Source organism: Balaenoptera ricei, chromosome 7 (genome assembly GCF_028023285.1).
Source record: "Balaenoptera ricei isolate mBalRic1 chromosome 7, mBalRic1.hap2, whole genome shotgun sequence".
Classification (NCBI taxonomy): domain Eukaryota; kingdom Metazoa; phylum Chordata; class Mammalia; order Artiodactyla; family Balaenopteridae; genus Balaenoptera; species Balaenoptera ricei.
In genome coordinates, this window is record NC_082645.1 from 100,533,543 (window position 1) to 100,557,620 (window position 24,078).

The following is a 24,078-nucleotide window of genomic DNA, read 5'->3' on the forward strand; positions in this document are numbered from 1 at the left end:
ATGAAATAAGTCAACCTTTCCTTTGAGGGGATGTTTCAGCATGCCACAGACCAATGGACCCCTGAAAACTTCACCGAAGTGACAGGCCCCTGAGACTGTAGAATTTCTCTCATCCTTTGAAGTGCATGTCTTTCCTTAAGGTCTCCAATGCATTTGCCACTTGGTACTCGTCGGATCTAATGTTACCGATATAGTAACCAATGTGATATTCTGCAGAGCCCAGATGGTCCAGATCCTTTGGGGCTATATTATAACAGACGGCAGGAGAGTTTAGATAGCTCTGGAGCAATACCATAAATGTATACTGTTGTCCATCTCAAGTGAATGCAAACACTTTCTGACCTACCTTTCTGATGGGTATGGAAAGAAGCATTTGCCAGATCAATAGCCACATTGTAGCTGAGACTTGTTACTTTATTCTCACAAAGATCCCACCTCTAGCTCAACAGCTGCAATTAGGGCTACTGCTTGGTTGAATTTTCAATAATTCACTTTCATTCTCCAGTGTCCATCTAGTCTTAGGGCCAGAGTGGTGAATTAAATGGAATTATAATCAGGACCAACACTCCTGCATCCTTTAGGTCTTTAAGGGTACTAATCTCTGTCATCTTTCTGGAATGCAATATTGATTTTGGTTTACTATCTTGGCCAGGGGGTGAAGCAGTTTCAGAGCCTTTCACTTAGCTTTCTCATTAAGATGGTTTTTAACCCACAGGCCAAAAAAATGAATGTTGGTTCTGCCAAGTCCCAAGTATGCTCAGCCCAATAATTTATTCTGTAACTGGGAAGGTGACCACTGGGTAGGTCCATGAACTCAATGGACCTACTGTGAGTTAGAACTGGGGTAGGACTCCATTTATTATTTGAATTCCATGTACCCTCCGTCTAAATGGCACACTGTAATGATACTCTTGTCCTTGGGTATCAATGTCAACTTGGATCTTGTGTCCCATGTCCTCAGAGTGTTTGTGTATACTCCTTTCCCCAGTGTACAGTTATCTCAGTAAATGACCATAGGTCCTTTAGAGGCAAGACTAGGGGAAGCAGTGCCATATACACTTGCAGTGGTGTTTCAAAGTCTTCTTTCTTGGGGATCTAGTCTTTCCTTTAGTCAGTAGTTTCTGGGTCTAGAAAATAGCCAAGGTCTGGAAACTTGGCAAGAGATCATAACTATTTATTATGTGGCTGTGGCTGTGTCCTACCTATCTCCTGATCATCCATCCTTGAGATCTTTCAATGGTACAGCTTGAGTAATACTCTTATTGGCCACCCATCTATTTTGCCCCTAGGGATGCCATGATCCATCAACCATCTCCAAATCTCTCAGATCTGGCCATTCGTTATGATAATTGTGTCCACTTGTCTTCTGACAGTGAAGCATTGCCACTGGGCCCCTGTTCTTCCATCCCCATTGCTACCAGTGAGCCCACTTCTGGAACAGCCTCTGGTCTACAGGGATACTACTGAGTTTTCAGTGATGCTGGTGACTCCTCACCAAAGCATTCTTTATCACTTTGGTCAGTGTGTCCACTGTGCCTTCCTGGGGCCTCCTTTAAGAAAACATAAATACTTTATTATTTGTTGCAATTATATTCATGGAATAGGAAATCAGGTGTTTTATCTGCTAACTATAGGGTTTTCCCCCTGGTGCACATTAAAATAAGTAACTATTAATATAAAATTTTCCATCCATCTACCACCTGAAACTGCCCTGCACACACACATGAGCCTTTGGATCCTGGTTGTGCTGAGTACCTTGTGACTTCTGAAGTGGTCATTTCAGTCACCCTCAAGCCCCTCTCATGTACTCCTCAATGGACTTGAGCACAGATCTGCCCCTTGACTGGCTTTAGAACAATGGGAGGTCCTTAAGCCCATCTGTCTCTCAGCCTCTTTACCCTTTAATTTAAAGGAATTATGGAAAGAATATCTGTTCCTTCTTAATTCTCAGAAATATGACACACATTCAGCTGAAAAGTAAATACAGAAACCTTTTAATTCTTTGCAAGGAAAATTTCCTGGATAATTCCATGAGTTTTTATAATCATAGAGACAATTTTATCCTTACTTATTCATTACCAAAAATAAAGACTATGGTTACAATGTATTCTCCATAGATGCAAACAATCTCATCTATTTTGACACCAAAAAAAGGCAGAAAGACAAAATACAAATTCCAAGGACAAAGATGAAGACAATATGATTTTCAAAGTTTTTTTTTTTTTTTTGGTTTAATTTATTGTTTGTTTTTGTTTGTCTCACTCTTTGTATGTTTATCTTGCAAGAGCCTATAGAGGTGAGGGAAAATATCTGCAGGCTAATTTTAAACAACATGGGAGAGGTATTAAGTACTAAATACAACAAAATAAAAATGTATTTTTTATTTTAAAAAATAAAATTTTTAGTTTACTTATTAAACTAGGAAGAATATTCCTGAAACATGTGAGTTAAATTGGTCTGCAAAGCATTCATAAACAGAGAACATGTATCTCCTCTAACAAATACTTTAAACATTGTGTTCACTACCAAAAGAGCTAATCAGGGTAGGGAAATTTTCAAGTCACAATCCCCTGCACAGACTAAATACAAGTTACTTTTTAACTTGAAGTCAGAAAAGTAAAATCTGTAAAAGTAAAAATATTGCCATTGTTCTCAGCAGTCTACTGATAAATCCGACAAGCTCTGAAAGTCTTTTCAATAAAATGAACCCTGATTTCATGGCAAGCTCCTTGCTTAGGTGGCAATTAACTTTTGAAACTGGACTGCTCAATCTGTGGGTAGAAGCAAACTGTATTGACAGAATTGCTCCACTTCGAAAATCATCTTCAGGATGGAAGAACGTCCAGCAATGACCTTCTTCAATGCAACACTGCCGGCAGAGTTGCTACTGTTGCTGCTGGTGGCTCGCGGGGCTCAGCCCCAGGCTGGCAGGGTGAGCACTGACCCCAGTGCACTGTGACCACGGGCTCTCCGCGCCCACTCTGGGTCCTGGAGCTGAGGCCACGCTGCATGAGAGGTCCCTGGGCAGGTGCAACTCTCAGTCAATAAGCCGGAAACAGGTTAAAGAGAAGACAAGACAGTAAAGGTCAAATAGATGCTATCCCAGATAAAATATCAAGGGCTTGTGGACTTGAGCTGGACACTATGTAAAAATGAGGTAACCAGATATCAGTAACGTTGAGAATTCAAGATGCTTGTAGCACAGCTGAAGACGCAGCTTTTCACATGTAGCTGCAGGAAGTTCTGCTTGGGAGCATTCTATTTAGGATTCACTTCTGAGCAGCGCTCCTAGATAGTTCTCTTATTTGGTACATCTAAACTTCTGAATAATCTCAAAACGATGCCTCAAACACCTCCAAGGTTCTGTAGGTGCTTCCAAATCAAAGAAAGGTCTTGTCACGCCTGGTATTATTTTGGTGTTAGCCTATATTATATAACAATTATTTAAAAATTGGTAATCCATATTTGGGCTCAATGATAGCTCTATTAATCTTATTTTATTAACTAGAACATCCTATTCTCCCAATAGGATTAGTGGCTAGAGCTTATTGTACAACCAAAACCAAAATGGGGGCAATGGGTTCTTGGAATCTAATCAATCACCCATGATGAAATATCCCACTGGCCAACTCTCTGATGCAAGATCACCAGGGCGGGCGTTTCAACACAGCCTCAACTTTCATATAGTCAAGTCCTCATGATGGCCAGATATCCAAACGCTTAGATTTTTGCAGGACTCAGAATCCTTTTTCTCTTAGCTAGCCCTCTTCTTGCTCATTCTCTTTTACACGCATCTGTCCAACTTTGGTAGGCTGTTGAGTTCCAGTGGAAGAAATCCCATTCTGCCTCGTAGCCTCTCCCTTAGGGACTTGGAAAGGGAAGGTAGTGCAGTTCTTTCTGGCCATCTGCCTGGCAAGGGACCCCAGGCTTCTTGGGGTAAGTTTGACTGGCAATTTTAAAGAATTCTTCCGCAGCATCGAGTGTAATGAGACGGTCCTGCCAAAAAATTAAGAATACAAATGTTGTCAAGATGGGAACCAAGCCATGTTGGTGGGAAAACCAATCTAAAAACCACAATATCCACCCTAGAAATAATGATGAGTGAGTAAAACATTTATTAAATTTTTCCCAACAAATTGAGAGACACTCCTTAGCCCTTACTTACATTATCCAAGAAACATTCCACTGTTCTTAGAGTCCTTTCAAATCATTTTTCAATCTTAGGTTATATACACAATATTTCTCACATCTCTTTGACCTAAAAATGGTTCAAAAAGCTGACAGCACAGCAAAATTGGCTGAAAAATACAGATAGATTCTTGATCCACAATGCAAGTCTCAGCTGGTCTAAGTGCAATCCAGAAACCTGAATTTTTAAAGCCTTCCAAGTGATTATGATGTGCTGGTCACTGGGTACCAATGCATAAGATGCCAGCATCATCTGCCATATCTCACACCATGGTGGAGCTGGTGGTGTGAGAATGCTGAGAATATGGACTAATAGAGAAGCAAAACTTTAAAGCAAAATCAGAGCAGGTGGACCAAGACATCCACTTACCACAACAAAGAGATATCTCTCCGAAAGCTCCCAACTGGTTGGGAAAATATTGGTCTCTTCAGCCAGTCTCAACAATATCTCCCGAGCTTTCCTTGTGTTTTTAGAATCACTGATGGTGCTGAGTTTTGTCACTGACAACAAAGAGTCTGCTTCCTTTTGAAAACCTAAGGTAAAGAGATTGAACCCTCACGTAAAGTAGTCACAAGGAAATGATGGTCCTGCAGGAGATTAAGGGACCCAACAGTGGATTAGGAACAAATATGAGGAAACTGAAGCCCAAGGCACCACTCCCTGTGCTGCTTCCCAGCACAGTGAGGTGGGTGGGGTCTTTAATTAAAATTCTGTTGCGATTTCTTCTTACCAGATTTTCTCTGTTAACTTTTTCCTCCGAGTTAAGCCTCAGATACTCATCCACTGACTGCCTGCTGCCCCTTTTTTTGGTTTGGAAACCCTCCTCCCACTCCCTACGCTTCACCTCCTCCCCTGTCTCCTGAATTCCTACTTCCCCTGAAACCTGCACAATGGTCACCTTCAGGCCCCTACTTCTCCAAGCCCAGATTCCCTTCCCCGGGGCAATATGGCTGACTGGTTAAATTACTTACCCAAAGGTCTAAAAGACCCACAGATTTACCCTTCCTGGGATAACTTACATCATAAAGAGGAGACTATTAACTCAGAACAATACTGGGTGAGTAAAGAGGACAGAGGTCCACCCCACCCCATCATATCCCGACTAAAGCAACAGCGGCTAGCAACTTGGTACCCCACTTTTGAAAGGTTATGATGCCAAGGTGTCATGTTCTCTTTCAAAGCAGAAGGACTGAGGACTTCAAAATTGATAAATTCATTATTTTAAAACATGAAAACAAGCTTACTTTATAATGTGAGGACCATGTTTATTGTATCACAACCCTGGCAGATTTAAGAAAAATCAATACCCAATATCTACTCTAATACCACAGGTATTTTGCTGTCTCTCTTACAAATAATATTTCTCCCAATCTGCCTTACCTTATAAAGCTATGATTAACTGGCCAATCACTCCCATCTAATGCAATCAATGTACAATGCACAAAAAGTCAATGGTGGTGCCCATATGATTCCACTGCCCTGTGCTACTTGATACTGAGGACAGATGGAGTAACACATGGCAAAATATGTCCTCAAGACAGGGTCTGGTGATAACAGAAACATCAGATGTTTATGCCTGAGGATACAGGGAGGACGGGATTGGGAAAATAATTAGTACACAGTAGCCTTAATCAGTCAGTTACTGACATTCCTTTCATAAAAACCATGCTGGAGAAAGTGAAGAGGAACGATCACAACTGGTTATTTTTACCCTTTCATAATCACTTTCAGACTCACCTAAATCTTCTAAAATGCGTTTCCATCTATTTCTCACTTCCCTTCGAATCTGTCGCAGGGTGTAGATATCATAGTTGAGTTTTTGCCACTCCTGTAGGAAAATAAAAATTCAGTTTTATTTTTACATTTTGGCCTAAATCCCTAATTCCCAAAGTTAAGCTGTTTAAGCCTGTGGTTCTCCTCTTCACTAATCTTCAAAACAAATCCCAAAAGAAGAGAAGAAGATGGGAAGATGAAGTCAACAGGAATACATCAGCTCCATGTCTGGAGAATCTGCTGTATACCAGATGATATGACACATTACATAAATTATCCTAATTAAACTCTTCACATTACCTATTCTTTCAACTGCAGTGATAACACCTGTAAAGTAGGGATAACAAAAGTGAACATTCCATTTAAGATAGTTATAAAGATAAAAGGTATAAAAAAAACCTTTATATATAAAATACCGGCACACAGTGAGCACCTAATAAAATCTATGTATTACTGAAGCCATTTTATAGATAATGAAACTGAAGCCTGGAAAGGTTAACTGGCTAATCCAGTATCATCCAGCTAACAGGTATCAGAATTGGTGTTTGAATTCAGATCTCACTCCAAAGTTCATGAGAAAAATGACACACAGGGACTTCTCTGGCGGTCCAGTGGTTTAAAAATGGTCCACATCAAAAAAAAAAATCTTTAAAAAAAAAAAAAAAGAAAAATGACACACAAAGAATTTGTGTCTTTCTTTGTTATCAGAATAAAGCAGACCTGAAGTAGATCCCAAGTTTCTTGATTTCCAGCCAATGTTTCTTTCATCGTATCTCAGCATTGCTCTCATTCATTTATGTTCCCATGATAGGATGAATCTTTCAAGCATTCATCAGAACTATTAAAAGATTATCATTCTGAAAACTTCAATCTTATGAGTAGTAGGCCATCATGTTGGTCCCCAGACAGAACTTGAATCTTTCAGGAGCATTAGAATCTTTACTGAGCTAGGCATTTGTTTTAAATGCCATGGAAATTTGTTTTCAAGGAGACTTCTCTATATAGAAGGGACATTTTATAGAGTATACCTTTTCCTCTTGGCAAGAACATTAACCACACAACTATCCTAAAGCACAGCTTAAAAGAACATCATTCTAAATGCTCAATTTAAGACTCAAGTTATATGATATTTTGACTCCACTAACCGGAAATGTTTCAATGATGCCATTATTTCCCTACCAAGTTCCTTTCAAGGCTTGCCTTGCTCATCCCTAATCAACTTTCATGACTGGTTTAGAGAAGTCAATTTAGCTGCCATTCCCAAACATTTATAGATACCACTTTGAGAAAGAAAAGATAGCAAAATAAAGCGCGTTTTGTTATGATTGCATTTTAGATCTTGTATCTGAAGATACAAAGGAATCAAAAGGTCATGGATTTCACAAAACTATAATTCAAAAAGATACATGCACCCTTATGTTCATAGCAGCACTATACACAATAGCCAAGACATGGAAACAACCTAAACGTCCATCAACAGATGACTGGATAAAGAGGATGTGGTACATATATACAATGGAATACTCCTCGGCCATAAAAAGAATGAAATAATGTCATTTGCAGCAACATGGATGGACCTAGAGATTATCACACTAAGTGAAGTAAGTCAGAAAGAGAAAGACAAATACCATATGATATCACTTATATGTGGAATCTAAAATATGACACAAATGAACTTATCTATGAAACAGAAACAGACTCACAGACAGAGAACAGACTTGTGGTTGCCAAGGGGGACGAGAGAAGGGGGAGGGAAGGATTGGGAGTTTGGGATTAGCAGATGCAAACTATTATATAGAGAATGGATAAACAACAAGGTCTTACTATATAGCACAGGCAACTATATTCAATATCCTGTGATAAACCAAAATGGTAAAGAATATGAAAAAGAATGTATATATATGTATAAATGAATCACTTTGCTGTACAGCAGACATTAACACAACATTGTAAATCAACTATACCTCAATAAAATAAAATTTTTATAAAAAGGTCATGGATTTCAGCAATTTCCTAGAAATCAGGAAGTGGTGAATCTGAGTACTCTTTCCTGGTCCTCTGTTTTTGACCAAAGGTGTGTATACACATGTGTTTGCATAAGTGTGCAGTGACTGGGGTCAGGGATGAAGTCTGTGACACTGGAGGGCAAGGCTGACTGGGTCATCTCAGAAATATGCAATCCTGACCTCATCTTCAGCACCATGTTAAAGCACTCCTATCTAATGCCCCACAGACTGTGTAAGTATTCAGTACAGTATTGCCATTTTCGTTGGATGGGTCATTCAGTATATATAGCATTTTGGAAAAGAGCATGGGTGTTAGAGCCAGACTTCCCAGGTTTGAACCCCAGCTCCATTATTTATTAACAGCCTAACTTCGGGCAAGTTCATAACCTCACTGTGTGTCAGTGGCCTCATCTGTAATATGGAGATAGTAATGCTACCTACCTCTCAGGCTTATTGTGAGGATCAAATGCTTTAATGCAAGCCCTGAAAATGGAGTTTGGTGCACATTCTCCTCCAAAGCAGTGTAGGCACAGTTAAGAAACAATCTTCCAAGACTCAGGATGATTTCTATTATGAGGATTGAGGACATTATACATGACATTAGGCAGTACCTCATTTGTGAGGACCTCCAGAAGAAAAATTTCTCTGCTCTTGACATTAGGTTAGGATTTCACTTTTCCTAAAAAATGTTTCACTGTTCTGAACATTGTGAATTTTATAACTGATCAGTTCCCACGCTTACCTGAAAATGCAGAGTCCTTTCATGGAAAACATATAGGATTTTGAAAGCATTTTTGAATTATCAAAAGTTTTTGCTACATTTTATATCTTTATGTTTTTTCTCTTTTCTCATCTTCTTCTAGTTTGTGCTCTCATTGTATTTTCATGTACGTTACCTTAAGTCCTTTACGATTAAAAAAAGGCTATAGGGGCTTCCCTGGTGGCGCAGTGGTTGAGAATCTGCCTGCCAATGCAGGGGACACGGGTTCGAGCCCTGGTCTGGGAAGATCCCACATGCCGCGGAGCAACTAGGCCCGTGAGCCACAACTACTGAGCCTGCGCGTCTGGAGCCTGTGCTCCGCAACGGGAGAGGCCCGTGCATCGCGATGAAGTGAGAGGCCCGTGCACCGCGATGAAGAGTGACCCCCGCTTGCCGCAGCTAGAGAAAGCCCTCGCACAGAAACAAAGACCCAACACAGCCAAAAATAAAAATAAATAAATAAAAAAGTATCTGGTCAATTTGGTAATTATTATTAAAAAAAAAAAAAAGACTATAAATAAACAAAAGATTACCCAGAGCAGCACTGTGCTTATTCTCAATGAAACAGACCCTCTTTGCTGGACTAAATGAAAAGTGATCAGGCTTCGACTCACACTTGATTAGAGACCCACACAGTCAATCCACAGATGAGATGCTTTCCATATTCACGCAACCTTAAATGATGTAACAAACCACTAGGTGGCTTCATTAACTTGCGGTTAAAGGTCTCTGCTAATTTTTCTTTTAGCTCCTTAGGCTGATGCCTCAGAACTTCTGTCCTGAAGGAAGTGTAGCCAAATCTCTATTTTTTGGAGACCCATTCATCACTGGGTAATCCGGGCTTCAGACTTTTTTTTAATCTTTCTTTTCTTGCTGTCCATCTATCAGTTCTTTTGCTATTCCTAAATACTAACACGGAACGTTATACAAATCCATTCCGTTTCAGTGTCTGTTCCTCTGATAAACGGTTAGATGGTGAAGCAACGATGTAACATTTTAAAATCTGCTAAGGATGGAGCCACACACGATGCACGTGATAAGTGCCTGTTAGGATTAACAGAATGAAACGCTGCGTTTCATAAATCCATATTATTACTGTCTTCTTTTGACAGAAGAGTCATGGATAATCATATATGAAAGTATTTGAAAGTTCTGTGCAAAATTTAAAGCTCTAAAACCAGAAGAAGCTTGGGCAGAGTTTTAACTAAGTACTGGCTTTTGAAAAAATAAGTAAGAGGGGAATTTGAATTCCTCTTTAACATACGATCCCAAAGAACAGAATCTAAATGTAGCAAATGAGAAACGGTGATGAACAAAATCTTACCCACAACTAAAGAAACTCATTTTACTCCCTGGTATTAGAGAAAAACAAGTCTTATGATGTCCTTCTACATTTTAAAAATTGTAACAGTTTTCTTTAGACAAACAATTTGAAAATAACAAGTTAAATATTCTTCACAAGTGACTTGATGCTCAAATCTATTAGACATCAAAAGTTAAACTCTTATTTTAAAAAAATCTTTGTTTACTCATAATTTCTGAAGTAAAACATTGTGGTCTTTGTGATGCTGTGGCCTGAAACTTTAACAATGAGTACATTAGCAGAGGTGTAATAAAAGAAATCATGCAGATTTAATTTCATAAGGTACCTGGGAACCAAGTCAAACTGAAAAAATCTGATTGAAAACAAGTAACTGAAGATGCTTAGCTGAATTTTTGAGGTTTTTCTCCTCCCTCGTTGTTGGCCAAATCAGATCAGGGTTGCTAGATAAGAAGGATGAGGCCAAACATGAAAGGAGAACAAAGCTCAATCTCCTGCCACCATCAGGAGCTAGGTGTCCCGCAGCTTTCGATCCCATGAGCTCGCCTTGACCTTGAGTTCTGATTTAAGCTCCTGGAATCATTTTCTCATGCATAAAATTAAAACATTTTATTCATACCTATACTGTATTAGTGTGAGGTTGTGGGAACATAGCACCATTAAAAAGTACTCTTACTTCTTATTAAAAAGGTGATTTATACATTTAAAGAAATGTACTCTAACAATAGGTGACATATTTTAAAATAATCTTATACTCTTAGGAACAACTTCAAAAGAGATTAATTAATTTATTTATTTATTATTTTTTTAAAAAAGATCTTTTTTTTTTTAATTTTTTTTTTAAAATTTTTTATTTATTTATGACTGTGTTGGGTCTTCGTTTCTGTGCGAGGGCTTTCTCCAGTTGTGGCAAGTGGGGGCCACTCTTCATCGCGGTGCGCGGGCCTCTCACTATCGCGGCCTCTCTTGTTGCGGAGCACAGGCTCCAGACGCGCAGGCTCAGTAATTGTGGCTCACGGGCCCAGTTGCTCCGCGGCATGTGGGATCTTCCCAGACCAGGGCTCGAACCTGTGTCCCCTGCATTAGCAGGCAGATTCTCAACCACTGCGCCACCAGGGAAGCCCAATTTATTTTTAATTATAAAAATAATATAATCACATAGAAACTTCCTCCTCCCCTCCCTCTTTCTTCTTCCTCCTCCTTCTGCTTTCTTTTCTTCTTCTTCTCTGGTAGCTACTTCCATAACTCCTCCAAATATTAGGTTTACACTTCCAATCTCATATGCATTAACTTTAAAATTTCTTTGTGCTCTCTGCTATGGACAAAGAGAGCAATTCAGCTCTTCCCTCTCTCTCTCTCTCCCTCTCTCTCTCATTGCAAGGGAGACAGGACAAGTGGGGACACAGATTCTCATTAGTATTTGGACAAATCACGATCTATCCCCTGGGGCTGGCACACTGTGGCCCCAAACAAAATCTGGGTTCTAGTAGCAAAAAAGAAAGATGTGATACAGACACTGGGGCAACTGATCTGTCTGCCACAAGCAGACATTTGACGTTTGCTTCTCCAAGATATATTTTCCCCTTCTCTCATCAGTCTGTCAAGTTTACCCCGATTTTCCTTTAGAGAACAGTTATATTCTCAGCTCTACGACTGGACACTGATTGGCTTAAGCTAATAAACTCAACCCTGGCCACACATTAGAACCAACAGGTAATATTTTAAAATACCAATGCATGGGATCCACCTCCCAGAGCAATGAAATCAGAATCCTTTGAAGGGGTGCCAGGCTTGAAATCCAATAACTTAAGCCAATCAGCATATCCCATTGGCTCAGGTATGGGCACAGTACCCAATTCAAGCCAAGGAGATGCAACAAAATCCATGGGGCTTCTGGGATGATCAGGAGTGGTGTTCTCTCTTCCCCTGGAGGATGGGGTGTGAGGGTACAAAACCTAGAAATGGTCCCATCACTTTTACTACACTGAGAAGAGCCAGCTTAAAGAAAAATCAATATTCAGAAGAGGACAAAGACGAAAGTATCACATGGAGGTAGAGCCTAAGGCCATCCTGGGCCTCAGGATCAAACTTCATCTGAAGTCAGTCCTGTTTCTGGAACTCTGTTACCTAAGCTAATTCCATTCTGGTTTAGACAACTGGAGTTCTCTTTCTGGTCCTTACATCTGAAAGATTCACGTTATAAAGCCCACTCATTGAGTACAAACACAAAAAGGTAATTGTAAATACAGCACAAAATATTAATCTCATATTTTCCTACCTCTAACCCCTAGGGAAAAATGTTCAGCATATCGAGCTGTTTAGCTGGGAATGTATATAGTTTACAGAGAATGCAGTATTAATGGCTCTACCTAGGATTCAACCTTTCTGTCCCAGGAGTGACTTAGGCAATGACACAGATATAACAGCAGTCCTTTTCTGCATCCAGGGATTGCTTTATGGTGCCTCCCCTGAATTCTGTCCACCAGAGCAGAGCTTCTGAACTCTCACAAGACTGCTGCTATAACAGGAGAAAGGAGATGGCTTATACCTCATTGGCTAATTTCTTCCAAAATTCCGGAGGAGAAGGGTCTAACTATCATTTGCTTAACCCCTCAATTTCCTTAATTGCAAAGACATGTTGAACCCTTTCGGCTGGATATAATGACCCATTCAAAGTTAACTTTTGATTCATAGTAACTTTCAGCCAAAATCTATTCACCACCTGGAACCCAAGCATTAAGATGATCTTGTCTTTTGTCTTTCTTGGATAGTGAAAAGCTATCTTCAGAGGAAGATGCTCATATCCAGGCTTAAATCTGCTTCATCTCCTTCATTTCATACCTTCAAATCAGATCATCACAAACTGAAGTTTAAGAAATGGTCCTTATTATATTTGATCTGCATAAAAACCCAGCCAAGAAGGTCTTTCCCAAATTTTACATGAAGTGATGTAACTTGCCCTACGTTCAACTGCCAGCAGCAGCCAAGCCAGAATCCAAATCTAAGTGCATCTGATTCCAAAACCCATACACCCTTAATAAAAGGAAATAAAAAAGAATAACTACTTATTGTTGCTTCCCTGACCCAGCTTCTTTTTCCTTATGCATTTATTGTTTGTTTATTTAAGTTAGGTAATACAGTCACATGATTCACAATTCAGAATGCACTAAAGACTGTCCCTCAGCCACCAGTGTCCTCTCCACAAGTAATAAATGTTACCAATTTCTCCTGTACCCTTCCATTTTTTCTCATAAATGGTAGCAAACTATACCCTGTACTTTTCACTTAATAATATATTTTAGCAATCATTCTGTACCAGAATATAAGGTTCCAGATACTTCTTTAACTTGATTTTTTGACTGTCTGGTATAGACAGAAACAAAATTATAATAAACATATACACTTGTTTTATAGAAAATGGTCTCCTAAAAAAATTACAATATTTTCCTAAATGTGCCTTAAAAGTAGAAAATGTCTTAAGACGTTTTACTTCCGAGTCATTATTTTTAACATCACCATCAAAAAGTACCAAGTAGGGACTTCCCTGGCAGCTCGGTGGTTAAGACTCTGTACTTCCACTGCAGGCGGCAAGGGTTTGATCCCTGGCTGGGGAACTAAGATCCTGCATGCCATGTGGCACAGCCAAAAAAAAAAAAAAAAGTACCAAGTACCCACATGTATCATACACTGTATACATCCCTTTGGGAATTTCCACTTCAACTCAACACTGACATTAAAAGAAGACTCCATACAATTGTGGCTATAATAACACTGTATTGCAAAAATTAAACATCTAAATCAGGAAACTGAAAAATGAAGAGTAGCCAAATACTTTTACTTGAAAGTGATAGCTTTTTGGTAAAACGAATTCTTTGAACATTGTAACTGTTATCTCTTCCCTTTCAACTTTCACTAATTCATATCGTCTTATGCTACTTTCTATTTAAAATGAAGAGAGAGTCTCTAAAAGAAAAATCATATTCACTTCTTCTCCCATTTTGCTTTCTGCTTTCCATTCTGCCTACAGCTTTCTTTCATTTTGTAGGTAGTGGGAAATTTCAGATAAGTAAGAGAAAGACATGTACTACATGGGAGGGTGGGAGGTATATCTGGATCTTAACAGGCCCCTAACAGGTTCTCTCATGTTTGCTTTTCAAAGAGAAATGTGAAATGGATAATGCTCGGGTAGTTTTGCAGTTACTGAAGAGTACTCAAAACTGTTGATGTCAGCCTGGAGGAAGGTTTTTAATAATGCAGGAAAGGGCTCGGTTTCCGTTTCAGGGCCTAGTCATTTTTATCAGTGACTTCGTGAGGTCAAAGGTCACAAAAGTAGCAGAGATAACTAACACACGGAAGGTGAGAATCAAGGTTTGAAACATATAACAAATAAGGCCTATGACATAAAAACTGTAGGTAGAAATTTATTAGCAGCAGTTCATGTGAAAGACACATCCTTGCATCTGGTCCTTTGGCTATGTTGACATTTTTCAACCTAAGAATCGGATGTATTTTTATTTGCTCCTAATAACAAGAACTAATAACTTTATTTATTCCTTAGTCTGCTAAGCCTTGTGTTAGTAGAGCCACAGAAAGAAGATCAATGTTAGAAGGAACGTTCTATCCAGAATGAAGGTTTTGTAAGATGATGATCTCTCCATCACTGGGACTCTAAGCTATAATTTCTATACTTTGGTAGAAATGTATAATTTATATTTCATAACTTCTAGAAATTTATAATTTATATTTTATAACTATATAGTTTATAACGTCTAGAAATATAATTTCTATAGGCTCTTTCAACGTAATATATTCTTTCTGTGTCACCTGGAAAAATCCAAAAAGGATCTGAAGGCATTTACAAAACAAGAGAGAGAGAGACAGAGAGCACAACAGACAGACAGTAGACAGACAGACAGATAGATAGTATTTACAGAGGACTTACTACTTCCCAGATACTGCTCTAAGCTCTTTATATGTATTTACTTAGTTAATTCTCATAATATGACATGTTACTCTATGAGATGAATATGATTATAACATCTGAAGAATGAGGAAACTGAGGCTCAGGGAGGTGAAGTACGTGCTCAAGTGTGCACTCCAGTAAGTGAGGAGCTGGGATTTCAGACCCAGGCAGTCTGGTTGTAGGGCCAACACACTTAGCCACTGTCCACACTGCCTCTTCAAACTGGAAGCGAGGGTGTGTGTGAGCAAGGTAGGAAGAGAAGGAAGGACGAAAGAGCAGATGCTTAGAACAGAGACAGACCTGAAGGAGGAACTAAGAAAACACCATCGAAATCTTTGAAGAAAAACAAACTTTTCTAGAAGCAAAGTATTCCCAGGCTCTAGCCAAGACTGCAGCCAGATCCAAGAATGTCCTTCTCGACGGTTGACTCCCCGGGAGGTTGTGCTCCGGTCCTTTCTTTGGGGACTTCGGTTCTGCTTCCCCTCGTCGGAACGGGTGGAAGGACCTCACCCACCTCCCACTTTCCCCCCCCACCCCCCACATGCCCTCCGTCCACCTGGCTCCAAGTCGTCCCTGAGGAGTGAGACAAAGGCAAAACCACTGCAAAACCACTCCCTTCGAGATGCAGACAGGGTGGGCAGCTCACTGCCAAGGTCTGAGATTATGAAGACAGAGCTGTAAAGGTGAATATCTGGAACCGGCTTGTGCTTGTCTGCAACAGAGAGAGCTGTGAAACTGCTCATACTTTTCTGAAGCTTCAGGCTTCAGGACTGAGGAAAACCCTGGGTTTCTTAGACTCACCTACCTACTGGGTGCTTCCCCTGCTCCTCCCCTTGATGCCCCATTGCTCATTTCAGAAGGAGACCAGCCACACTATCTCCCTTCCCTGGAAAAGTCCCCGGAGAGCTGACGGCCCTCTCCTCCCAAGCTTACAAGATGACAGGGTCACAGGACGCCTAATTCAGAAACCCAGCCAAGGGCCCGACGGCCGATGGGCTCAGGCGACCAGCCACAGTTTCCCTGGCTCACGGGACGGGCTTCTACCTTCCAGAGTTAATCAGCTGGCACCTTTGAACAAACACCCGAAAGCTTGAACCTCAGATGCCAAACCCAAGAAAAAGAATTCTGCAAGAAACTAGCTCCCTCTTCCTGAGAGGCCAGCTGGTTTCACTGACGCACTAGCCAGGACGCCCTTCCCTTTACCCCGAGGCTTCCTCAAATGCCACGTCGTTCTCCGCCCTCCCTTCTTTGCCACGTGGCTTCAAAGAGAGCCCCCATAGCTGTTCTCACTTCCTCCTCATCTCCTTACTCACCAGTCCCTGGCAATCGGCCTTTCAGATCTGCAGCCCATGGCAAGTGCCAGAGTACTGTCCCCACCTTCTCAGCTCACTAGTGACTGAACAGGGATGCCCTTTCCTAAAGCACTGAATGCTGATGGCCTCCCCTTCTTCCCGTGCCTCCCCAGGTTTCTGCGGGAAAGGTGAAAAGGAATGAGCGTCTACTAAGTACCCCTCAGGACACTTAGTGGGGTGGACGTTAGTCCCCCCATACTTCGGAGGAAAGGTCTGGTGGCTTGCCTGGAGTCAGCCAGCAGGAGGTCTGAGATAGAAAATGGTCAGAAAATGGTCATCTCCCTCACCCTTCTTCTTCCCTTTGCGGGATCCTCTTCTTCCTCTGCCTCTTCTTTTCATGCAGTCCTTTCCCAAGGCTCTGTCTTGGATCTTCTCATCTCCACCTGCCTGGGTAATTTCCCCTAACTCCCTAGCTCCTGTTGTCACTACTTCCCTGCCGGTGACTCCCAAGTCTCCTTCTGTTGCCCTGGCCCCAGGCCTCAGCTCCAGGTCTCCAAGGCCCCGCTTCTGCCGGACACCTCCACGTGGATGGGAGGCTGGCCAGGCCACCCGACAGAGCCCAATCTGACTCCCCACTGGCCTCCACCAAGCCAGCGCCTGCCCTCTGACATTCCCGACATGGTCATCTGCCGCTCACTCCCCTTCCATCCCACCTTCCACATCCAAATCAGTCACCGCATCCTGTTGCTTCGGCCTCTATCACAAGATTCCCCTCTTTTCTCTCCCCACTGCCGCAGCCTTCGTTGGACTGAACAGCTCCAATAAAGGTCCCTCTGCTTCCAGAAGCTAACTCCTCCAGTCTCCTCCCAACCAGCTATCTTCCCAAAGGTCAGATTGGGTCATTTCCCTCCCAGAGAACTCCAGTGGTTCCCCACCACTTACTGAAAAGTTTCAATCCTGGACAGGCCCCTCTATCTTGACCCTGTGTGCCTCTGACCACGTTCACTCCCGCCTGCGTTTCACTGCCGTCTAACTCTTACTCACTCCTCCAGGCTCAGCTCAAATGCCACCAGCTTGAGAAGCCTTCGCCTTTCTTACCAGTTGAAAGTAACTGTTGCTTCTTTTGAAATTCCTCGGCCCCTTTATGGGAACTGCTGTAGAGTTATTTACTGTCGAGATAGTTATATAGGCATTTGTAATGTCTCTTTTACTACTAGATTGTGGGCTCCATGGATACAAGAACCTGGATTCCTCCATGTTGTATACAGTCCTCTGTACACAGCCGGCGTCCCAATGGGTTGGCTGAACGCAAATGAATATGACAATTCACAGAAAGGCCACCTTGTGCTGGCGACTGAGTGCCTGTTTTGAATCTAGAAAGCAGCACTAAATTTTATCAGGAAAAGCCACGTGGGTTCTAATCCATGTGTATTCTGAACAAGGCAAGTTTATATAATCAAGATATTTTGATCCCCATATTTTTGGGAAACAGAATAAATTCAAGAAAGATGAAATAAAACAAAACAATCCATTCACCTCTCCTGCTCTGTGCTCATCAAGCATCTGATATTTGAAGAGTACTCTTCACATGTCTCTTTAAATAATCATAGACATGGAGGCTGCACTGTGGGGCAGGCACCATCCCGGCCGCTCTACATGGGTCCTTCCTTTCCTTAGAAACTCCGACGACATGGGTTTATGGATCCCTTTCTAGAGACGTGTTAAGTGAGACCCCAGGAGGCTAAACAACTCAGCTGCGACCTCACAGCTATTAAGTGGGGAACCTAAAATTTAAACTCAAGTCTGTCTGACTCCATAGCCTGTGCTCCTCCCAGTACCCTAAGCTGCACCCATTAGGCCCAAATTTAGCCCATTCCATTGTCCTTCCCTGTCACCAATGTGGAAACTGGGACACAAAGAAAGAAATGGAACATAACGTGCAGGGACGTTCATTCCAAAAGCAGCTCTGGCACAGCCACTTGGGTCCAGACGACGGACAGGCCCGCCCTGCTCTCCAGCTGCCCCTGGCCACACACCACTCACTGCCCAGCAACCAGATCCCAGCGCGAGGGGCCGGCGGGGAAGGGAGGAGAGAGGAGATCGCGCGGAGGAAGCTCAGGGCTGGTCTGGACAGTGTCAAGGCCACCCACCCCGGAGAGGCATCCTCTGTCAGGACTAGCAAAGCCCATTCTCTCCGTCCTCCACGCATGGTGCATGAGCAGGGAAGACGGGACTGTATCTCACTGTTCCTACACAGCCGCTCCGCTCATTCGCCTTCTGTTCCCACCTCGGCCCAAACGGCACAGATCAGATGACAGAAAGAGAAACTCAGCATACTAGAGGATAAATCACAGACCAGATGAACCCTGCAGGAGGGGGTGGTAGGGAGTGGAGGCCAAGGAGAAGCCAGTGCCCGGGGGTCTGGCACTTGGTCCTCGGGGGCTCCAGAATTTGGAGGACCCTCCAACTGCTCTCAACAAGGCTTGGCCTTATTGAGACAGGAGGGAAGGGGACAGGGCACGACCTTTAAAAGAATGACGTAGCTGTTGAGGAGACAACACAAACTGGTTAGAACCTACTAGGCCCAAGACGGTGGAAGATTCCACTTCCAGTAGACCTTGAGCCTCATCATACGCTCATTGTAATACGTTGGCATATGCTAAATGACACACCCACCGGCGCCATGACAGTTCTGAGGTGGACCATAAAAGGCCAAAGAGTGGGTGGTGGCCCAATTCCTGGAAATCTCCACCCCTCCTCCAAAATAGTTGGAATAATCCACCCACTCATTAGCCTATGAAATTACCCAGCCCATAAAAACTAACCACCCCCCCCCCGCACCCCGGGGCCTCTAGCCTTCTGAGATGGCCCACACTCTGTCCATGGAGCGCGTATCTCCCTAAATAAACCCGCTTTCCCACTTAGTTCTCGGGGCAGAGCTCTCTTGCCTGCCCACGTGTAGCCTTCACGAGTGTCCTCTATTAATAAATCTACTTCTTGCCTATCACTTTGCCTCTTGCTGAATTCCTTCTGTGCTGAGACATAAAGAGCCTGAGCTCCATTAAGTCCTGTGACCAGGTGTGCGGTTTCAGCTGGGAGATTGTGGGTTCGAGTCCCCTCCTAAAGCAGAGATTGTGGGTTCAAGTCCCATACAAAGGAGTGCGGTTAGAAGATTGTGGCTTTGAGTCCCAACTGAGATGTAATTGGGTTCAAGTCCCAACCTGAGGTGTGTAGTTTCATTATTGCTTCTGCCTGGACATCTCACTACTCTGGAACACTCGCACTACAAAAGGCCTGTCTGTTGATAACTAGGGCCGATGGAAAGGAGCATTTTCAGCTGGGAAGGTCAAACTCTGATGTGGTTCTCTCTCCTAGCCTCCTCAGACCCACCAATCCAGTGAGATAAGAACAAGCCTCTGGGCTTCCCTGGTGGTGCAGTGGTTAAGAATCCGCCTGCCAATGCAGGGGACATGGGTTCGAGCCCTGGTCGGGGAAGATCCCACATGCCGCGGAGCAACTAAGCCCGTGCGCCACAACTACTGAGCCTGTGCTCTAGAGCCTGCTAGCCACAACTACTGAGCCCACGTGCCACAACTACTGAAGCCCGTGTGCCTAGAGCCCGTGCTCCACAACAAGAGAAACCACCACAGTGAGAAGCCCGCGCACCGCAACGAAGAGCAGCCCCCGCTCGCCGCAACTAGAGAAAGCCCGCGCACAGCAACAAAGACCCAGCACAGCCAAAACAAACAAACAAACAAACAAATAAATACATAAAATCTTTAAAAAAAAAAAAAAAAAAGAACAAGCCTCTGCCTTACATGTTTGCATCTGGGTCTCCTCCTTACTGACCTTCCAGAGCTATTTACTTGCCTTCTCTCTGAATCCCAGGGAAAGCTGGGCCTTAGTGGGGTGAGCTTGCTTCGCTGACCACTAGGCCCTGAGAACCCCACCCCAGATGCTCTAATACTTAAAAGGTAATAAAGCGAAACTTGACTATGGTCTAGCAGTTTGGGCAGTTTGACTCAATATACCATGCAGAGCCTCAAACGCCAAATATCATCCTGCAGTTCCTGCTTGAGGCACCTTGGAAAGGCACATCCTCCCCTGGTTGCTAATGCAGTCGCACTGCCCTTTGTGAACTCCTGTGTTATGACCTAGAACCAGAGCTAGAAGTCTGACCTAGAACAAGTCAAATGTAAATACCAAGTAATGCTTTTCCAACTCTCCCTGCTTATTTTTATTCCACAGCTCCGCTGGAGTTCTGGAAACAGACTGTTTTGCAGCCAGAGGCCCCTGACCTAATTCTTATCTGGTTTTAACCAGATTAAGCCAAGGGATAGCTTGCAGCTCCGGCTGGGGAACTGTGCCAGCAAAGCCATGGAACGGGGCTGTTAAGCAAAGAGATTTCAAGTCAGTTTTGCCAAATTTGGGGGGTTCCAGCCCACGTACAGCTTTAGCGATGGGAGAAGGGCCAAACTCAGGATGTGATTTGGCTAACGCTGCCCGTGGGAAGAACTGGGCCTTGATGTTTTCCTGTGATGTCGTTATTCCTAATCAACTCGCTGGAACCCATACCCAGCTCTGCTGCTCAGGCCACTGCAGGCAAGAGAGACAATTAGTTGCTGTAACTAAAGGCAAAGGATAATAAGATTAAATTCCTGTTCATGGAGACGAAAGGGGGACTTCAATTTCTGGCAAGATAGAAACAGCCAATTATTTTAAGTGTGTACCGTCAAGGAAGGCTGCTTCTTCAAAGTACGGAGGCAAGTGTGGACGTAACAATGGACTGTCTGAATGCAGAGTCTAGAGGACATCTCAGAGGTCTGTCTACCTCTCAGCATCCAGCCCTGGGCTGTGCAATACGGCAGCCGCTGGCCACACGTGGCGAGTCAGCAGCTCAAGTGTGGCTCGTCCAAACCGAAAAGTGCTGTACAAATGTCAATACACACTGTGGCAAAGTTTGCAAAGGGCTGCCTCTTTACCCAGACCTACGAGGAAACACTCTTGCGTTGTCCTTAAGGACTACAGGTTCTTTCCAGGTGACAGTGGGGCGGGGAGGAGTCACTGCTCCTATTACAGGTAGTGTGTCTTTCACTGTCTAAAATGCTTTCGTACCCATAATCTCATTGAACTGATAGCTACACCAAGACAAATGTATTACTTTTAAAAGACCTCCAAGACAACAGAAAAATATATAATTTGACCAAATAAAAACCTGAAACTTTTAGTCATGAAGAAAAAATAATAATAAAAAGGCAAGCAAAATACTGGAAAAAGTGTTTGATACAAATATAGCAAGGGGTGAATACAGAAAGAAAAATCATATTAAAGAACGGAACCCATCAAGAGATAATTCACAAAAGGATCAGTTAAGAAATAATACCCACCCTTCAAGAATTCTCAGTGAAACAGTGAATATTTTCTTGCTGTCCAGCCAAATTATCTATTAAAAATAAAAGAAAATGAGAACGTCCAGTGCTGGGAAGGGTGTGGTGAAAGGGGCTCTTTTGTATTAAGATTGAGAGTTACAAAATTGGTGTTACTTTTCTTCCTCAAAGACAGTGAAAACTATTTGGCGGTATGTATCAGAATATATAAAAATGGGTAAAATCTTTAATCCATGAATTCCAGTTCTAAGAATCTCTCCTAAGGAAATAATCTCAAATGCAAAAAAGTGAATGCAAATAACGTGCTTTAAAGCATGGATTATAAACACAAAAAGGTGATGAAAAAAGACTTAAATGATATATTAGTGATCAGTATTAAAGCAGACTATATTTATTATAGCACATATATTTTTGAAACAATAGTGTGTATATTCACAATGATATATATATACATAATATATACATACACATAATATATATAATATATAATAGTGTATATACATATGTATAGCATACATATGTATATATATTTCGTCTCAAAAAAAGCAGAAGAAAAATTCAATAAAACAGTATAATAGTGGTATTTTTCTCCTATACTTTCCAAATTTTCCACAATGGTCATGTACTTCTTTTATAATCAGAACAGAAACTTTAAAATCCCCAAGAAGGATTATTTTTAAGGGCTTCCTTTGTTAACCTGATCGAGTATCTAATTACCTCAAAAATAGAAAAGTCTAGTTATGGCTATTACTGTAATTTGAATTTATTTTTAAAAGTATTTACTGTGTCTGGACGGCAATGCACAGACCTTAGCTCATCTGATTTCAATGAATTCTGTTAAATTGAAAAGCCTGTCAATAAATCTGCAAGTTCCTGTGTATGTCGCAATATTTAGCTGAAAACACTGTTGCTTCTGTGAGGCATTTACTCTGTATTCAGGATCTCTGCCAGCTTCAAAGAGGAGGAGGACCACGGGGACAGAGCAAGGACAAGATGATAATCAGGAAGGGGGTGTGGTGCCCTCGATATTCAGCAGAGCCAAGAGGAGGCACAGGAGAGAGGAAGGAAGGAAAGAAAGTAGGAAGTTATCGTTTACTTTTCAAACTAACAACCCCCCAAATCTGAAAGTTTCCTATTTTTTTAACCAAAATACTTCTCATTATAGTGATAACCCTTTTTGTAATTACCTTTCCTCCATACTTTATCACCAGGGACCCAAATTATAATTGTTCTCCCTTTATTCGAAAGCTGTCAAGTTGTTTATTTCTGCCTGACCCCGACCAGTCCTTTTCACCTTCACCCCCCCAAGTAGGAAGGACTTAAACAGCTGGCCTGTGGTCCATTTACTGACTCTGTGCGGGTGTGTGTGTGTGTGTGTATTGGGGGGTACGGGTAGATAAGCCCCCACCCAAAAAAAAAGGAAAGAAGGCAGGTGACCCTATCTAATTTCTTTATCAAGTGAACCTCCAGGTAACTAGACTAACGATATTTGCTAGGAAGAAGCCTTGACTACAGAATGCCCTTAGCAGGATGTCTCTGGCCAAAGGATGACATGGACTCAAGACACCCAACATCTTTGGGGTCTGGCCCCCTGCAGAATGCCACATATTCGACAAAATAATGAGAAGTATACAACAGAGCTCTTTCATAATTTGAATGCTTTGCACTGTGTGAGGTAACCCAGTGAACCTCACTGAGACCCATCTAGTATTCTGAGTCAGAGGTGCATGCCCTGTGGGGACAGGGGCCCTAGGGAGACATTCTCAAGGTCCCAGACCTCTCTCTGCTTCTCCTAAGCCTCTTGATCGTCTGTGTCTTTGAAAGTATTAGTAAAGCTTGATACTGGGTACAATCTGTAATCCATGTGCATCTGATTTGACAGTCTGTGTTCTGCTCACTCCACCTCTCCCCCATCACTTGATTCCTACTTTCTAATTTTTCGATATTTTCACTGTCTACTCCAGACCTTCTCTAAACTATCTATATCCTTTTTAAGACATGTACCTGGAAACTAAACCACTTCCCTAATCACTCCAAGCACATCTCCAGCATATTATACCCCTGCGAACACAACCCAGAGTCACACTGACCCTTTCAAAAGAGGCACAAGGGACTTCCCTGGTGGCGCAGTGGTTAAGAATCCGCCTGCCAATGCAGGGGACACGGGTTCGAGCCCTGGTCTGGGGAGATCCCACATGCCACGGAGCAACTAAGCCTGTGCGCCACAACTACTGAGCCTGCACTCTAGAGCCCGCGAGCCACAACTACTGAGCCCACGTGCTGCAACGACTGAAGCCCGCGCGCCTAGAGCCCATGCTCCGCAACAAAGGGTAGCCCCCGCTCGCCACAACTAGAGAAAGCCTGTGTGCAGCAACAAAGACCCAACG

At 42.4% G+C, this 24,078-nt stretch overlaps 1 protein-coding gene across 1 annotated transcript in view; it reads right to left on the reverse strand.

Moving 5' to 3' along the window:
- Nucleotides 1-2,103: 2,103 nt before the first annotated feature.
- The window catches only part of MREG (melanoregulin), a 63,886-nt gene continuing 41,911 nt past the window's right edge, over nucleotides 2,104-24,078 (reverse strand). The window contains exons 3-5 of the mRNA XM_059927397.1: nucleotides 5,927-6,017; nucleotides 4,559-4,722; nucleotides 2,104-3,996 (exon numbers count right to left, since the gene is read on the reverse strand). Of these exons, the coding sequence (XP_059783380.1) occupies nucleotides 3,862-3,996; nucleotides 4,559-4,722; nucleotides 5,927-6,017 (390 nt within the window). The 3' untranslated portion in view covers nucleotides 2,104-3,861. The remainder of the gene's footprint in view (nucleotides 3,997-4,558; nucleotides 4,723-5,926; nucleotides 6,018-24,078) is intronic.